At 50.8% G+C, this 17,329-nt stretch overlaps 1 protein-coding gene across 2 annotated transcripts; it reads left to right on the forward strand.

The window, feature by feature from the left end:
• Window positions 1-9,914: 9,914 nt before the first annotated feature.
• C22H4orf48 (chromosome 22 C4orf48 homolog) lies at window positions 9,915-11,722 on the forward strand. 2 transcript variants are annotated; one of them, XM_051164904.1, is made up of 4 exons: window positions 9,915-10,010; window positions 10,209-10,354; window positions 10,531-10,619; window positions 11,584-11,722. In XM_051164904.1, the coding sequence occupies exons 2-4, from the start codon at window positions 10,234-10,236 to the stop codon at window positions 11,647-11,649; spliced, it is 276 nt and encodes a 91-aa protein (XP_051020861.1). In that variant the 5' UTR covers window positions 9,915-10,010; window positions 10,209-10,233; the 3' UTR covers window positions 11,650-11,722. The 2 variants fall into 2 exon arrangements, with proteins under 2 accessions (XP_051020861.1, XP_051020862.1); XM_051164905.1 differs by lacking the exon at window positions 9,915-10,010 and adding an exon at window positions 10,065-10,083 and having other exon boundaries at window positions 10,531-10,632; window positions 11,584-11,703.
• Window positions 11,723-17,329: the final 5,607 nt, after the last annotated feature.

Here is a 17,329-nt window from a genome sequence, read left to right on the forward strand (position 1 = left end):
CAGGTCCGTCCTAACTGATAAGTTGTATACTCTTGTAAGTTTCAGACCCTATTAACCTTAGACCCTGCCAATCTTCACCATTCTGAACTCACCATGAACTTATGTAATGGATACATAGATAAGAAATGTTTAGATTTAAAACATGTAACCCATTATATTTTAGAATTCACCTGTTTTTGTGATTAATTGTACTCTTTTGACTATGAGGTAACTCCCTTTCCTCAAAAGCATAAGTACGGTCTTCTACAGTAAATCCTGGAAAAATTGAGAAGCGTAACTTCAGTTGAAGTGAAGATGCCTAATTCCATCTGCCTTTTCTCTTGAATGTGTGTGAGTGGTTTATTCTCTATTTCTCTTGTATTTCTCACTTCGCTGTAGATTCGCAAATAAGTTAGCAGACTCAGGGCCTTTTACCCAGCCTAAGTTTACACCAGCTTATTGGAGATCTCTGCAAAGAGGCCTATCTACGGATCAAAGAGCCATTTTTTACGACCCCGGTGCAGTTTCTAGCCTCAGCCATAGGAAATTTGTGGTCAGTTTAAATTGTCCTCCTCGGCCACAGTACAGCCAGTCCCTAGAGAAGAAACCTTGGGCTCTTTTTCCCCTTCCCTCCTTTCTCTTTCAATCCTGGTTGGTTGCCTGAGCCATCAGCTCTGACCACCCAAGACATAAACCGAACTGGAAGGGCATCCGCATCCAGCACCAGAGACCCTACCCTGGACCCTCTGCAGAGCACCAGCCGGGCATTAACAGTCTACATGATCCAGATGGCAAAAGATCACATCCAAAGATTTAAATTCAAAACATGGCTGCTCTGGCAAGAGATCACATTCAAAGATTAGGTCTGTGTGATCTGGCTGGAATACAAAAACATCTTTAATCCAAGAGACAGAGGCCAACAGATCTGAATTCAAGGCCAGCCTGCTATAGAGAAACTATCAGGTAAAGAAAAGCTTAGGTCCAGGCATGGTAGGTACATGCCTTTAATTCCAAATGAAAGTAAGGTTAGTTTATAGAAGAAAGCACTCACGTTTGAAAGTGATGCCTAATTGAGTGGCAGAAAAGGTGATGAGTCAGAGAAGATTTGACAGAATGGGATATGCCCAACTCTCACTAGAAGAGAGAGGAAAAGGAAGCTACTTAAGAGGCAGTTTTACTGGGGGTGGGGTGGGGAGTTTTTACCAGGACAGTAATAAAGAGGTGGGTTGCACAGAGAGAGAGAGAGAGAGAGAGAGAGAGAGAGAGAGAGAGAGAGAGAGAGAGAGAACTCAGGTGAGGACAGAAGAAGCCAGAAAATGAGAAGAAGCCAGAAGATTAGAGCAGATTACTGAGTTAGTCTGAGGCCAGGCAGAGCAATGTTGGGCTGAGAGAAGCCTGATTAAGTCAGCAGGGAGAGGAGATTGAGTCAGAACAGCTGAGCTGAACCAGCCAGCCCAGAGCGCAGAAAGAATCAGTAAGGATGAGCTTATTCAACAGTAAGTCTCAGAGGCTGAAAACATTCTAGGCCTCGGTTAGATTGTACGGAGGCTAGAAACTTCCAGGACTATGCTTAGTTTAGCAGAAAGAGACAGTAATCCTCCCAGACAGCAACTGAGCCAGGAGAACAAAAGTTACTTTTACAAGCATGGCAGCATGCAGGCAGCCGGGGTGGTAGAGGAATTGAGAGTTCTACATCATCATCTTCTGGCAGCAGGAGGAGTCTGTGTGCCACACTGGGCATAGCTTGTGCATATATGATGCCAAAGCCCGCCTCCACAGTGACACACTTCCTCCAAAAGGCCACACCTACTCCATCAAGACCACATCTCCTAATAGTGCCACTGCCTTTGGCCAAGCATCCACACACCTGAGTCCATGGGGGTCATACCTATTCAAACCACCACACCTACTAACCTCCAAGTGTCACCCAGGTGTGCCATTCCAGGGACCTGTAAAACGCAGTCTGTGCTCCCATGTCTCTGTTAATCCCTGGACTGAGTCTCAACAGGAAGATGTCTGTTTTCTTACTCTGTGCTCTACGCAGGCCCGGAGAGCTTCCATCTGGGCCAAACCTAAACCCAAGGGCAACATGTGACTCAGTTATTCTTCCTCTTGGCTCTCATGTGTCTGTACAGAAACCTGCAGGGTGACCTGACAGGCAAGGGAGAAATGCCTTTGGTGCCCTTTTTTTGGGGAGTATGCTCAGGAGGGAGCCCCGAGCCCTTCTGACTTCTAAAGCTCTATATGACTGCTGACACTGTTCTGCCTTTTAAACACATCAAACCTTAAAATAAAGTTGTTTTCTCTTCACTGTAAAAGAAGCCCAGAGTCTGTTATCCCTCTGTGTGCTGCCTCATTCTTCTCTTCCGGGAACTCCACGTTTTGGCTTTTGCTGGGCTGGTCATGGCATTCTGTGGTGGTTTTGTTAAGAATTCACTGCACACCAAGAACAGAAACACAGACGATGCCATTGAAGAACACCCTGAGTGCACTTTGCTGCCGGTTCTGGAAGCTTCAATTCTTAACTTAACACAGTCAGCCTGACTGGCTCTGCCGTGCTATTGTATTCTATTTAAGAAGTCTTTGCCTAGCCAAGGTCATAAGGCATGTGTGTGTCCTGCTTTCTTCTGGAATTGTTATTGCTTTTCTCTTTTGAGTTGGTCATCTGTGTGGAACTAACCTTCAAGGGAAATTTGAGGAAACCCTCTCTCTCTCTCTCTTCCTGACCTAAGCCTCTGGACTCATTCACCCCAGTGACACCTCTGTCATGAATCAAGTGAACATATCTTGGAGTCTTTCTGGACCCCATTTTGTTTAGTTTTAGGATCCAGCAAACCGGAACCACACCACTAATTTAAACATAGGGTATTTAATATACAGAACTGTTAACTAATGTCAGAGAGTGATTAACTATTCAGGGGACAGACACTGCCTCATGGCCTGTTAGAACATGCACACAGAGCACCCTGGGCAGGAGTTGTAAGGGTGAGCTCGGGACTCACTAGAGGGGGCCTGGCTGCTATGGAAACCTCAGCAATAAGTCTCAGAGACTGAAAACATTCTAGGCCTAGATTAGACTGTACGGAGGCTAGACACTTCTAGGACTAGGCCTAGATTAGAAGGCAGAGACAGTATGTTGATGTTAGTTTTTTAAACTCTCTTTTATTTGGGGTATTGAAGCCTCTACCTCCCTTCCAGCAAGCCCTTAACCCTGGCATTAAGAAACAATGTTAGTGGGGAGAGGGGGTGCAGACCCCTTTACTTCTCCTGGCTGTTTAGGGTCAGTTAGGTTCTTTTGGGGCAATGCCAATCTCTGTCAACAGCAAATGTGGCAAGCAATCTCCTCCAAGATGCTGGGTTGAAATGTTTCTTTCTGTCTGACACACTGGTCTCTGGTTTTTCTAAACCAGCACACGTCTCATGCCACCACTACATGCCATGCCACACTTCCTCTCTCTGTGCTCTACTATTTCCTTCCTCCTAGTCCACACCCCTCTCCCTGCTGCAGAGGACGACTGCTACCAGCTGACAAAGACCATGTCTGCATGAGACAATTATCAGCTATGGACAAACTAAAGCCTACACTTGGGATTAGATTAAAGACATATTTACATAACATAACTGAGTTTACAAAGAAACCAAAACTTCCATCACAGCAGTAAGTGTCCAAAAGGACAAGTACACGAGAATAAAAGTCTTGCTATTTCCCAGCCATATACACCGAATTACCTGCCATACTGGTCCAGCCTGGGCTGCTTCTGCTCCATCAGGCAGGTCAGTCCCCATGGCCATGGCTGCCATATTGGTCCAGCCTGGGCTGCTTCTGCTCCACCGGTCAGTTCCCATGGCCATGGCCATCCTCTGCCTCTTCTTTGTTCTTCTTTCTTTCTTCTCTCTCCTGCACATTGTGGTACCTGAGACCCCTCAACTGGGAATAGAAGTCCAACCTTTCTATCTTCTCTACCCAGTTATTGGCTGTTTAGCTTCTTTCTTAACCTCGGAGATATTTGGGGAGCAAAGTTTACACAAGATTGATCACTGAATGTGACAGTGCCCATGTCCAGACTGCAACCAGATCTCGGGGCACAGAACTCAGCATCTAAGTTCACAGCTACCAGAACCTCCAACAAAATCTTGATGCTAGGTAGCTCCCCGCATATACCAGACCCCTTCTGAGAAAGTTAATCCAGGGAGGTTAGTAAGATGAGATCCCAGACACAGCTGGGGAAATGGTTGTGTGTGTGTGTGTGTGTGTGTGTGTGTGTGTGTGTAGTGACATTTTGAGAATTCCAGAGCTTTGGTTTCTTAAAAAAGACATGAAAAAGCCAGGCGTGGTGGTGCATGCCTTTAATCCCAGCACTTGGGAGGCAGAGGCAGAGGCAGAGGCAGAGGCAGAGGCAGAGGCAGAGGCAGAGGGATCACCGTGAGTTTGAGGCCAGCCTGGTCTACAAAGTGAGTCCATGACAGCCAAGGCTACACAGAAAAACCCTGTCTCAAAAAACCAACCAACCAAACAAACAAACAAAAAAAGACACAAAAATGCTATAAGAATATGCTTTCATTTTAACCCCAAATGTAGGGATGTGGGGCTGCTTTGGACTGTCCACAATAACTAGCCATGATTTGCCTCATGCTCTAGTAGAAGCATGGTTTTACCAGCTGCAGATAATCTCTGCAGTTATGTGATGTTTGGAATTCTGGGAAGGTTTCAGAGAGTACCTAAATGCTAGGGCCCTGAGAGGCAGGGTGGGTGGTTGTTAGTTGTTTAGGGGGATTGGTTGTGGTTTGTTAGTAGCCATGGTCAAAGAAGAAACAAAGGGAAAGAAATTAAGATTCAGGGATTTTCCTAATTCCTCTCTCCCTTCCATCTTTTTTTTTCTCCTACTTCATGTTAGTGGCTGAAACTGGTGGGGGTGGGGGTGGGGTGAGAAAAAGAAGAACCCACAAAATAGCAAAGACCAGCTACAGTGTAGTATGTTCAAGGTCGACCAGATCCCTGGGTTACAGTACCTGACTAAACAAAGCACCACCTACGAGTTGATCTGGCCTTCCTTGGGTCTCCGGAGCAGATGTCCCACATGTTGCCCATACAAAAGAGCTAGAGGGCTGGGCATGGTGGTGGCATACACCTTTAATCCTAGCACTCGGGAGGCAGAGACAGGTGGATCTCTGTGAGTTCAAGGCCAGCCTGGTCAACAAAATGAGTCTAGGACAGCCAAGGCTACACAGAGAAACCCTGTCTCAAAAAAGCAAAATAAATAAATAATAAATAAATAAATTAATTAAAATAAAAATAAAAAGAGTTAGAGGCCTCACCGGGCGTGGTGGTGCACGTCTTTAATCTCAGTGCTTGTGAGTTCGAGGCCAGCCTGGTCTACAAAGTGAGTCTAGGACAGCCAAGGCTACACAGTGAGCGCAGAAGGTTGCCGGGGCTTTGCTTCTCAGGCAGGACCCATTTCCAGGACTCCCTGTCGTACCATAGGTGGCATGCTTTCCAGACTCATAGGTCCACATCCTGTAGCCAGGCAGACACACAGCCAATAGCCCAAAAGGGCAGTTTCCTGAATGAGTGTAGAATGGCAAACCTCTGTCACTACAGCCTCATCCTCTTGCCCCCAACGAGGGTGTCACACTACGGGGCACTCTCTGTAGGCAGGTGGCCCCACACCCACACCCAGTCCCCAAAGACCCCATGACAGTCCTGTATGTGTTGGATACTGGCAAACATCCTGAGCGCCAAACTGTCTCTGCTACCAATCTCATCCTTGTCGCCCCCCCCCCCCCCCAGGCCTTGAGAGTTACTGGATACAAGTACCAGCTTATCCCATAAAGTGAGGGGAATCTGAGTGTGGCAGCACAGGCCTCTGTCCAGCACTTGGAGAAGCAGAGGCAAGAAGGCATGAGACGCAGCCCAGGCAGGAGTGAGACCCTGTCTAAACAAACGAACGGAAAGGTAAGAGAACAAGGACACCATGGACTGATGTTTGTGAACTACAAACTCCAGTAGGGAAGCCCTCGCCCTCAGCGTGGCTGTATGTGAAGGTTCCCCATCCCTTGCCCAAATAACCCTGCTATGGCATGGACACAGCTTGGCACCCTCCAACAGTCTATGTGCTGGAGGCCCAGTCCCTGACTGAGGTCTTGGTCTCAGATGGCAGAACTTCTAGGATTTAGGGCAAGCTGGTTAGGTCTGGGGTTCCACCCTGGGATGGGACACTTGCTGGTCTGTGGCAAGAGGCCTGGGTGAGACGTCACGGGAACCGTTGCTGTAAGTGAAGCCACAGTTTACACTTGGTCTTTCTGTATCCAATGGGTTCCCTTTTGGCTTCTTTGCTGTGATGTCACATGCCAGGGGTACTTCAAAGAACACTAGTGCCATGCTCTTTGGCCTTCAAAATTGTGAGGCAAGCAAACCTCCTTCCTTCAAAAAGCACCCAGCCCTATGTTTTGTTACAGCAGCAGAAACAAGGCCTCTAAGGAAAGAAGTAGTTAAGGAACCCAGGATACAGAGGATGTGACCTGGTAGGATTAGTGTCCTTACGGGTGCCACGTGGTTGTGTGGGGTGGGCAGAGGGATGTGGGAGATGTCGGCAGATGGTGACCTTAGCTGTGTGCAGTGAGCAGAGGGGAGTGTGGGAAGAGATGTTGCACAGTGGGTGACCTTGAAGCTTTGATCCCACGTCAGAGACTGTTGCTTCTAGAAACAGGACAGGAACTGCAGATGTGCTGACGTATAGTGCAAAGGTCCGTGTGTTCACAGGTTACCAGAGGAACCGGGAATGTTAAACATGTCAGCTTGTCTTTCCAATGGGAAAGATGTAAGGTATGTTATTCCATCCAGAAAGCTGGGAACTGGAGGTGACTAACAGCCTGGTGATCTATGTTATCTGCTGGGCCCAGCCATACTAAGCTCCTACAAGCAGCAGGCTTCTGTAGATTAGGCTACACTTGAACTCACAGTGATCCACCTGCCTCTGCCTCCCTGAGTGCTGAACTTAAAGAAACGGGCCACCACGCTGGGCCACAAATCATGTATAACCTTGCAAAAGGAAGTTTCTTTAAAAAAAATTTATTTTTAATACCAAAATTTTTTGTGGGGAGGGGACTCACCATAGCTCAGGCGGTTCTAGAATTTGGGGCTAGGCTCCCTGGCTCAGTTTCATGAGTCTGGGGCATGTGTCATTAGGGTCAGTAAGTCAAGATGTATGTCTCTTTCCCCTCTTCCTCCTTTCTCTCCCTCCCTTTCAGTATGGGGCAACTGAACCCAGGGCTCACACGTAGTAGGCCAGTGCTCTGCCATTGAGCCATATGCCTGGCTGGCAAAAAGCTTCAAAAACATTTAAGTCTTTTAACCCAAGATATAGATGAACAATATAGCCTCCAAAGCTCTCAACTCCCACATAAAAATCAAGAACTCAAAAGCAGTAATGTCTGGCTGGAGAAACGGCTCAGAGGTTAAGAGCACTGTCTGTTCTTCCAAAGGTCCTGGGTTCAATTCCCAGCAACCACATGGTGGCTCACAGCCATCTAGAATGAGATCTGGTGCCCTCTTCTTGCGTGCAGGTATACATGCAAGCAGAGGATTGTATAAATAATAAATAAATAAATCTTTTTAAAAAAATAGCAGTTATGAGCTGGGTGGTGGTGGCGCACATGTTTAATCCCAGCACCCGGGAGGCAGAGGCAGAGGCAGAGGCAGAGGCAGGTGGATTGATGTGAGTTCGAGGCCAGCCTGGTCTACAGAGTGAGTCCAGGAAAGCCAGGATGGTTACGGTTACACAGAGAAACCCTGTCTTGAAAAACTAAAAAAAAAAAAAAAAAAAAAAAAAAAAAAAAAAAAAAGCAGTTATGTCTCAGTTAAATCTAAGTGTGTCCCAACTGACTTTTATATTGACTAGTCCTGAGTGGCTGTCCTTAGAGGAACTGAGCCCAACAGCCAGCCCCAGGAGCTGCCTCCCAGAGGACAACAAGGCTCCCGACAGAGCTGAGCTGCTTAGCACCATCTTGGGGGAGGTCACCTTCTTCAAGTCCAGATGTGTAAGTGATAGGGGGTGGGGTGCAGAGCCCCGGCTGCTCTGGAGAAGGATGGGTCAGAGGGAGAGAGACCCAGCCAGGGCCAAAATCCTGGGGGTAAAGGGTTGTCAGCTGGAAACACCTCAGCCTCCCTTCCAACTTCCCAACCCTATGTAGGAGAGGGAAGGTTAATGGGGAGAGGGGACCCCTTTACTTCTCTCGGCTGTTTAAAGTTAAAGGGTCTTTGGGTCTATACCAATTTCTGTCAACAGCAGATGCAGCCAGCAGTCTCCTCCTTGCCCGTCCACCCTGAATCATCTGAAGCGCTTTTCTTCGTCTGTCTGCTCTCACTTGCTACAGCATCCATCTCTGGTCTCTTCAAACGACTACATGCCACATACCAAAACCACGCGCAGCACGGCGCCATTCCCCTTCCCCCCACTCTCTTTCTCGCCCTCCCTCCCCCTCTCTGTTCTCATTAATATCCCTAGAGCCCTAGACCACGCCCCTGCACGAGGCAGTTCACAGCTGACAAACATCATGTGCCCTCTCATCAGGCAGTTATCAGCTGTAGAAAAACTGGAGCAGCCCCCATATCCCACACGTGGGATTAAAACAAAAACGTGTTTATATATAAACCAAAAACGTCCACAGCAAGGCTGAGTGGGGACAGAGGAGGGTGGGAGTCAGGGGTGTGTGAACTAAAGTTCGCTGAAGACAGTGTCTCAGTTTACTGCCCTAGTTCGACTGCAACCCTTGTGGAGCCCGGTGCAGATTGGGGAAACCAAGAGCCAAAATGATCTCGGGCTTGCTTAAGTCTTCATTTGTCTGTCTGACTTGGCATCCTGGTGACCAATATATTTCTCAGAATTTATCATCAAGTGTCCCCCAAACATAAAACTAGAGCCTCCAAGATAACATTTGAAATTCACGGAAGAGATCCCGCCTGGGAGATGCCGTGCCAATCTGCATTCTCAGCCCTGGGCACTCACGTGGCTTAGAGTAACAAACAGTCTTTCCTATAAGAGCACAGTTCCTTCCTGTCACCGGTGACCTTTGGGGTCACTTTTGCATGGTTTGAATAGAATCTCAGCGTTTTTGGTTTTTGTTTTGTTTTGCTGAAGACTGTGTGTGTGTGTGTGTGTGTGTGTGTGTGTGTGTGTGTGTGTGTGTGTGTGTGTGTGTGTGTGTGTGGTGTGCCTGGGAAGGAGCAACTGAGGCCAAGGTGCGTGGTGGCTCACCTAGATCCTCCAGCGTGGCTCATGGTCATGGTCAACCTAGATCCTGGAATGAAACAGCTGAAGAACAGTGTGAGTGAGGTCCGGAGGAGATGGGAGGGGACCCCACTTCACTATAAGGCTCATTTGTGCCAAACCCGCAGTCTATTCAGAGCCTTGCTTTCTGAGGGAAGGCTCTTCGGGCGCGCGGGCGCGGCTGTGCACGGTGGTGGAGACTCTGTGACAGAGCAGGCCACTACAGTGACAAACCAGTGTGGTGCAACGCCCCAGGCCCACTCCTGACCCCCACCCCTACCCTGCACCCATCGCGAGGCTCCCAGGCTCCAGTCAGGACACTCCCTCAGCCTGGGCGCCGGGTTCTCGGCCGCTTGGGGCCAGGCTTCCACGATCTCCTACATGGACTGGAATTCGGTGGCGGCTAGCAACTGTCCGATCAAGCTGGAGAAAGAGCGGCAGGAAGGATCTGATGGAGTTTGCAGGGCCTGGGTAGGTGCTGGCTGAGGAGGACCTAGCGCGCGGCCAGAGTGAGGAGGTCGCGGCAGGCTCCCCCAGCTAGTCTCCGGTGTCCTCCGCTGCGCCTCTACGCGGTTGCGCCACGAAGCTCCGCGCAGAGGCGGGAGGCAGCTGGCGCCTGGCACGCGCGGCCACGGTATTTCCATGACAACGACGTCGGAGGCCCCGGGTGGGGTCCGCATGGGCGCATGCGCGCGCGTGCGGATCGCGGTGCATCTTCCCGAGTCGCCCGCGCTGCTAGTCGCGGTTCCGTGAACCGCGGTAAGGGTGAGTGAGGTGGGGTCCGCGAGGCCCAGGGCAAGGTGGGACCGGGCTACGCTCACCCGAGCTCGCGGGACACGTGAGTGAGGCTGGGCTGGGGGTCGGGGGCCGAGGGCCGGGGGTGGGCGGGGCCGGCGGCGTCACCAGTGGATCGGTTTGGGGTGCAGCCGGGTCCGCAGAGCCACTGACTGCTGCTTGCTGCAGGGCGGCCCGGGCTCCCTCCTCGGCCATGGCCCCTGCGCCCAGGTCCTTGCTGTCGCCTTCGACTTTGCTGTTGCTACTGCTGCTGAGCCTGGCGCTGCTTGGCGCCCGCGCCGAATCCGCCGCCGGGAGCGCTGTCCCCGCGCAGAGTAGGTGCCGGCGGAGGGGGCGTGCGGGAGGCGTCTTTGTTCCCTGCGCGGTCACTTCTTTGGGTGGGCATTGGAGGGCGGGCGACAGGGACAGAGATACTCCTGGGTGCTCGGCTGTGGCCTGGCTGGGTCTGGGGGTGTCCACCTTCACGTGACGCTGATTCGTGTCCCCGCAGGCCGTCCGTGCGTGGATTGCCACGCTTTTGAATTCATGCAGCGCGCCCTTCAGGACCTACGGAAAACCGCCTACAGCCTGGACGCGAGGGTTAGTACACAAGGTCAGGGAGGTCTGGGTTTGGTCTGTAGGCATCCCAAGACCTAGCCACTTTAGGAGTCTGGGCCCAGGTCTCACGTGGAAAGAAAAAACAAAACAAAAACGTCCCATGCCTTGCAGGCACACCATCCAGCCTCTACCAAGGTCTCAGAGCACTTTGTCCTGTGACTTGTGTACTCCAGGGATGTGTAGTCCTAAACCAGGATCTCCAATGAGACGAGATTGAGGCTGGCCATAATGGCTGTGGTGTGTGAGGAATGGAAAGCTAGGTTGAACCAGAGATCTGGGTGTGTGTTCTGGAGTCTTAGGTCCTCACAGGTTGGGTGAACTTGTATCTCTCAATCCCTGTGGCATAGCCCAGGGAGTTGACCTTCTTGTAAAGAGAATTCCTGAAAGCAGGAGGAAGGAAAGACTCCATCTGTCCTTTTGGGACAGTCAGAAAGACACCACACACACACACACACACACACACACACACACACACACACACTGGTGCCTCTCCCAACTTCCCAGGGAGCTGGCCTCCGCAAGGGCTTGTGGGCAGGAGGCAGTGCACGATGGAGATGCTTTGAGTATGGGTGTGAGTTGAAAGATGGCTGGAGTGGTCCTTCTGGCATGGGGGATGAGTGTGAAATGGGACCCCAGCAATGGGAGCTGCTCTGGAGGACACCTAGGGGTGTGGAGGGGCAAGATGAGGACGCCTGGAAGTCTCAGTAGGGTACCTGAGGGAAGGTGAAGGAGCCAGGAAAGCCTGGGATGGTGTCCATGAAGAGCTCTGTCCCAGCCAGGCAGTGGTGGCACACACCTTTAATCCCAGCACTAAGGAGGCAGAGGCAGTAGGATCGCTGTGAGTTCGAAGCCAGCCTGGTCTACAGAGCAAGTACAAGGGTTACACAGAGAAGCCCTGTCTCTAACAAAACAAAACAAACCCTTCATGTTTCTGCCTCCTTTGCAGACGGAGACCCTCCTACTGCAGGCTGAGCGCCGGGCTCTGTGTGCCTGCTGGCCAGCTGGACGCTGAAGATCCTTGGCCAGTGATGTTCCCTGTTAATAAATGCCTGATAGCATGCCTGTGTCCTGTGTCTCTGTTCTTGCCACCGGAGCCCGCCATGTTGTCCTGTTAGGACCCTCTCTAGGGCTTGGTTTCCCTATTACAGGTAGTAGGAAGCTGTTTGGCACTGTTCCCCAGAGGCATCCTGCTGACCTGTGCTTGCCTGTCCATCCAAACATGTGGCCCTACAGGCACCAACATGGAAGTGAATTGGCCATCTTAGACCTGTCCCCTCTGAGTTTCCTAAGGCCTCTCTGTACTGGGGTAGGCACGGCTTTGTGGAAGCTGAGCTCTGAACCCTTAACCTGGGGCTTCTGGAGAGGGAATCAACAGTGGGTCAGTGTAGCTTCCGGGAGGGAGAGCTAGGATGGTTCCAAGTGTGGCCCCTGGGGACTAAGGACCTCTGCATGGGAGTTGGTGGTTCTTCCATCTGCATGTGTGTGGCAAGCCTCAGGCAAGGTGAGGCTAGCTCTCTTATTGGAAAGTTTGTGCAAATGAAGTTAAAGCTGTCCCATTCCCCAATCAAGGTAGGTCGTGCACACACACCATCGGGAACACTCTCAGGAATACATCAGGGTTGAGGCTTAAGTAACCTCCTTGCTCTAGGTACAACGGCCTGTCTGGGGTTGTGGTTCCTTGATTTGCCGCGTGTCCCACAAAGAGCTAGAGCACCCCCCAGGGGATTGCTGAGACCATTGCTGGCTGCCCAGCTTGAGAACTGTCCCAAGTTTCTATTCTGGGTTCTCCCTGAGTACTCAGATCACATTGGTTGGTTTCAGTCCTGGCCATTCCTAATTTCAGGAGAGACCAGGACTGTAACCTTGTTCTAGGTATAGGTTGCCAGATTTAGCAAGTTGAATATAGAAACAACAGTTTTTTAGTACCTTTGTACAGTGATCATGGGATGTGCTTTTACTTTGTTTTTGTTTTTTTGAGACAGGGTTTCTCTGTGTAGCCTTGGCTGTCCTGAACTCATTTTATAGATCAGGCTGGCCTCAAACTCACAGAGATCCACCTGTCTCTGCCTCTTGAGTGCTGGGATTAAAGGCCTGGGCCACCATGACTGGCTTTCTTTTTTTTTTTTTTTTTTCCCTTTCCTGCATGGGTTTCTCTGTGTAGCTTTGGCTGTTCTGGAACACACTGTATACCAGGCTGGACTTAAACTCATAGAGGTTCGGCTGCCTTTTCTGGGATCCCCACCCAGCTGAGATATACTAAAGGTGTAGTTTACCCTCAAATGTTGGGACTGGTGGGAGCTGAGAGAGGGAAGAGCAGAGGCAGATTGATGGGTGAGCATCCTTGGAAATTGAGCACATGCGTGTGTGTGTGTGCATTGTGTACAGTTGTGGAGATTCTTGTCTCCTTCCACTGTGGGTTCCAGGGACTGAACTCAGTTTGGCAGGCACTTTTACCCGCCCCCCCGCCCCGAGTCATCCCTCCAGACTTCTGAGATTTTGAGCAGCAGATTGAACAGGATGACTCTGTTGCAGCCATCATGGATGGAGACTAGCTAGGCAGTGGCCCCCATGGCAGCATGAGAAGTGGTTAGATTTCAGATTTATTTGAAAATAGAAGTGGGGTTGGGTAGTGCCACAAGCCTTTAATCCTGGCACTCGGGAGGGAGAGGCAGGCAGATCTCTGTGAGTTCAAGGCTGGCGTGGTCTACATAGTGAGTTATAGGACAGCCAGTGCTATGTAGAGAAACCCTGACCTCACAACAACAAAGGAACAAGCAAATGAAAAGAAAAAGAAATAGAACCAGGAGGATTTGGGGAGGAGGCAGGTCAATGCCGCCGTAAGGCTATACTTGGACCAGAAGGGTGGAACGGGTTTGTACCATTGAGTTCTCTGTGCCTGAGTGTGGATGGGAGAGAGGAGCTGAGAAGACAGAGATGAGGTGAGGGACCTCAGAGCAGAAGGACCAGCCATGAGGCCGGATGAAAGCTGAAGCATGTTCTGGGTGGTGTGTTGAGGGCTTTAAGGAGAAGAAAGGGGCTTGTGTTTCATACTACTGTGGTTAAGCAAACACCAGGGCTGTACTAACAGATTTGGTATTTTGGCTAAGTGATGGTCTGACCAAAGATATTCAAAATAGGTAAGGTTGACTTGGGTTTCCTGGAAGGAGCAGAGATGAGGGACCCAGCACAGACACCTGGCAAGTTTAGACTTTCATGAGTCCAGTGGCCTTTGCATTGTCCTGGAGCCACGCTGCAGCCTTCCTGTTTGTCACTGGCTCAATATGGCTTTTGGAGTGACAAAACATAGTTCAGGGTATGGTCAAGCACATGGCAGGCATTGCCTTTCTGAGATATCTTTCGTTTTCTTGTTGCCTGCTTATTGTCCAGCACAAAGTCGAAGCCTTGGGCACAGGACACCCTCACGTTTACCAGGATCTCCGTCCCTGTTCCTAGTCAGTTGCACATCCCCACACCAAATGCCCGCTGGGGAGCAGAGGGAGCCCTTAGTGACTGAAGGGCTGAATGAGCATATGGAGTTTGTGTATGAGCGTTTATAGCGACCGATCGGCGAGTGCAAAGACCAGCAGCTGTAGCTTCCTCCTCCTGCATACTTGTAGCCCAGGACTTTCAGAGACTTACTGCCCTCTCTGCTGTACCTAATAAATGCACTGAGGTGCCAGGTTCCTGTGATAGTGATTAAAGAACCCAATGTGACCTCAGCTTCACTGGTTTGTCTGCGCATCTGTCCTTCCTTCCGTCCCTTGCCAGTCCTAGCCAGGGTTCTGGGACCTAAGCCATCAGTTGCAGCACTGGTCACTTTTCACTATTCTATTAGAACCATCTGTTCCTAGATTTTATGTCCTCTTCTCCCTGGACCTGTGTAGGAAAGTGTTGAGAGAAGAACTGAGTGGGTCTACCTGAAAACACTTGTTGTTTGTTTTTCAAGACAGGGTTTCTCTGTGTAGCCTTGGCTGTCCTGGAACTCCCTCTGTAGACCAGGCTGTCTTTGAACTCAGAGACCCTCCAGCCTCTGCCTCCCCAGTGCTGGGATTAAAGACATGCGCCGCCACCACCACCAGGCTGAAAATATTTTCTTGACACATTCTATTCATAATGAAATCCTCCCACCTCAAAGGCTTTGCCATGCACTGTTTGCTCTCCATCAGGTTAACCCCTTGGCCTTGGTGACTTGCTTCCCAGTTCAGCCCCTTATGCCCCTCCTTTTTTTGAGGCCAGTCTTATGTAGCTATGGCTTGAACTCCTGATCTTTCTGTCTCCACCTAAGTGCTGGGAGCCACCATGCCTGTCTCCTCCATTTTATTTTAAAAATATTTTTATTTAATTTTAATTTATGTGCATTGGTGTGAGCGTGTCAGATCTTGGAGTTACAGACAGTTGTGAGCTGCCATGTGGGTGCTAGGAATTGAACCTGGGACCTTTAGAAGAGCAGATAGTGCTCTTAACCACTGAGCCAACTCTCCAGCCCCCATTATTTTATTTTATTTTATCATTTTTAAAATTTATTTTGTTTTATTTTTTGTAGGGTTGGTTCCTGGCGTGGGGCGCTAGGCTGTTTTTCTTTTTATCAGGGTATTTCCTCACTCTAGTCCATGGCTGAGATTGAATTGAATTGGTCATGCCCAATACAGGCTGGGGGACTCTCAGTCTGTGTTTAGTGGAAGGATGAGTGGTGGGATGGGGTCGTTTCTAAGACTGTCCACTTCCTAGCGCAGCTGCAGTAATGCCATGTGCCTGCATCAGCTAACTCTTAAGGGTGGGTGCTTTGGCTGGGTGTCTTTTCTAAGGAGGACAGACTGTGAGCTTCTGTGTAGACTTTTTTTTTCCCCCCACTCAGTGCTAGGCAGGTCAAGTGCGAGCCTCTTAAAGGCTCCTGTGTTGCTGTCCGTGGGTGTCTCGTGTGTCCCCGTACCCCCTCTGCCCTCAGGCTAGCCCAGGGCCATTTCCAAAGACTAACTTGGCTGTGGATCTTTCCAGTGCCCGCTGTTTTCCTCTACATTTTCAGCACTTGGTTCTTCCTCCTTCCTCCCCCACCCCCCGCCACCCTGACAGACCCTGGGGGTAACCATGCCAGGCAAGGATAAATCCTCTGTCCCCACATCCTTAAAGGACACACCATGGACAGAGGGCTCTCCTCTATTAAGGAAGCATTCCTACCCATGAATGTTCAGGTGTAAGGTCTGGGGCACCAACCCCCACTACTATCGCTGAAGTCTTCACCCCTGCCAAGCTGTAGGCAAGTGTTTCTGGGTTCCTGGAAGGAGCATTCAGCTGCAGGGTATGAGGAAGCCAAGCTAGGTCTCCAGAGTCTTCATTGAGACCCAGGTAGAGGGGAGTGTAGGTCTTCGTGAGGGGCCCTGGAGAGATAGTGGCTCCAGGCTGGGTCTTTATTAAAGAGGATCTTGATGCCACCGGACATAATCTAAGGGAAACCGGCAGAGGGCGCCCCAGGACAGGAAGGAGCTAACCAGGGCCCCCCAAACTGTCCTGCTGTCTGGGCAGCTCCCCAAACCCTTCTAAGTGGCTGTGCCTGGTCTTCAGTCCTGGCCCTTCTACATTTCCAGATGGTTCTCCATCAAGCGTAGGCCCTCACCATGGCCTTCAGGGGCACATGGTTACAGGAGGATTGAGGCAATGAAGGACTTGGTCAGGCCGACCAGGGGAAGGGACCTCTGCAAGGACTGAGAGGGCCCATCAAGGTCGCGCTGATGTGAGCCTTGCAAGACCCCTAGGCCTGGCATTGCAGGACAACGAAGGAGAAGCTCTGGCTCAGGGTGTGGTGTGAGGCCCTGTAGAGGCTAGGCCACTTTGTTACTTTTAGGGCCTCCGGGGCCCAGGGACCATCAAGCCTAGAGTACTGAGTCAGACCTACTTGACTCTACCAAATGGGTCCCCAATGTCCAGCCTTATCTTCCCCTGAGCGGCTCTGTTTGACAGCCCTCAGGCAACCTCAGGACCCAGGAGAGGCCAATGTGGCTTGCCAGGGGCTTCAGCCTGTTCAGGTAATATCAGGTTGGATTTTGTTGTTGTTGTTGGGTTTTTGTTTGTTTGTTTTTTGTTTCGAGAGATTTAGATTCTGTGTTCTGGAAGGTCACAGCCTGGACTCAGGTAAACCCGTGTCTTGAAAACACACTAAGGGAAATCCTCCTTAGCCTGCTCCTCTCCTCCTCACCACCCTTGCACTGACGACCCTAGGACCCTAGGTAGTGGATTCACCACCTCTTACTCCTAGGTTCCATTTTCAGGGTAGGCCCCTTCAGCCTCTAGGTGACCTTAGCCGCTCTGCTGGCTCCAACTCTGATGCGGCACAACAGATTGAAGGTCCTTAGGCCCGGAGACGTCAGGGTCTCCGCAAAGATATGAGTGAACTCTACTTTGGGGTGCCCAACCCTGTGACCTAAGAAAGACGATATGCCACTACCTGTCCCTCAACCTGGATGCTACCATGCGCGCCGAGTCTGCTGCGTCTGCACGTCTTGCTTCTGCCAACCGGGAGACTCAGCTCAGATGCGAGCAAGCCCCCGCTGCACCTGCACCAAGGCCACGGGGCGCATGCGCGGGCCGCGGAAGGCGGGGGCCCGAACCGGGAGGGGTCCTGCAATCCCGCAAGCTTGCTGCCAGGACCAGTCGGGTGTCAGATCGGAATAGGGTGGGGTCCGGCCCTGCGTCAGGCG

Source organism: Acomys russatus, chromosome 22, assembly GCF_903995435.1.
Source record: "Acomys russatus chromosome 22, mAcoRus1.1, whole genome shotgun sequence".
Lineage (NCBI taxonomy): Eukaryota > Metazoa > Chordata > Mammalia > Rodentia > Muridae > Acomys > Acomys russatus.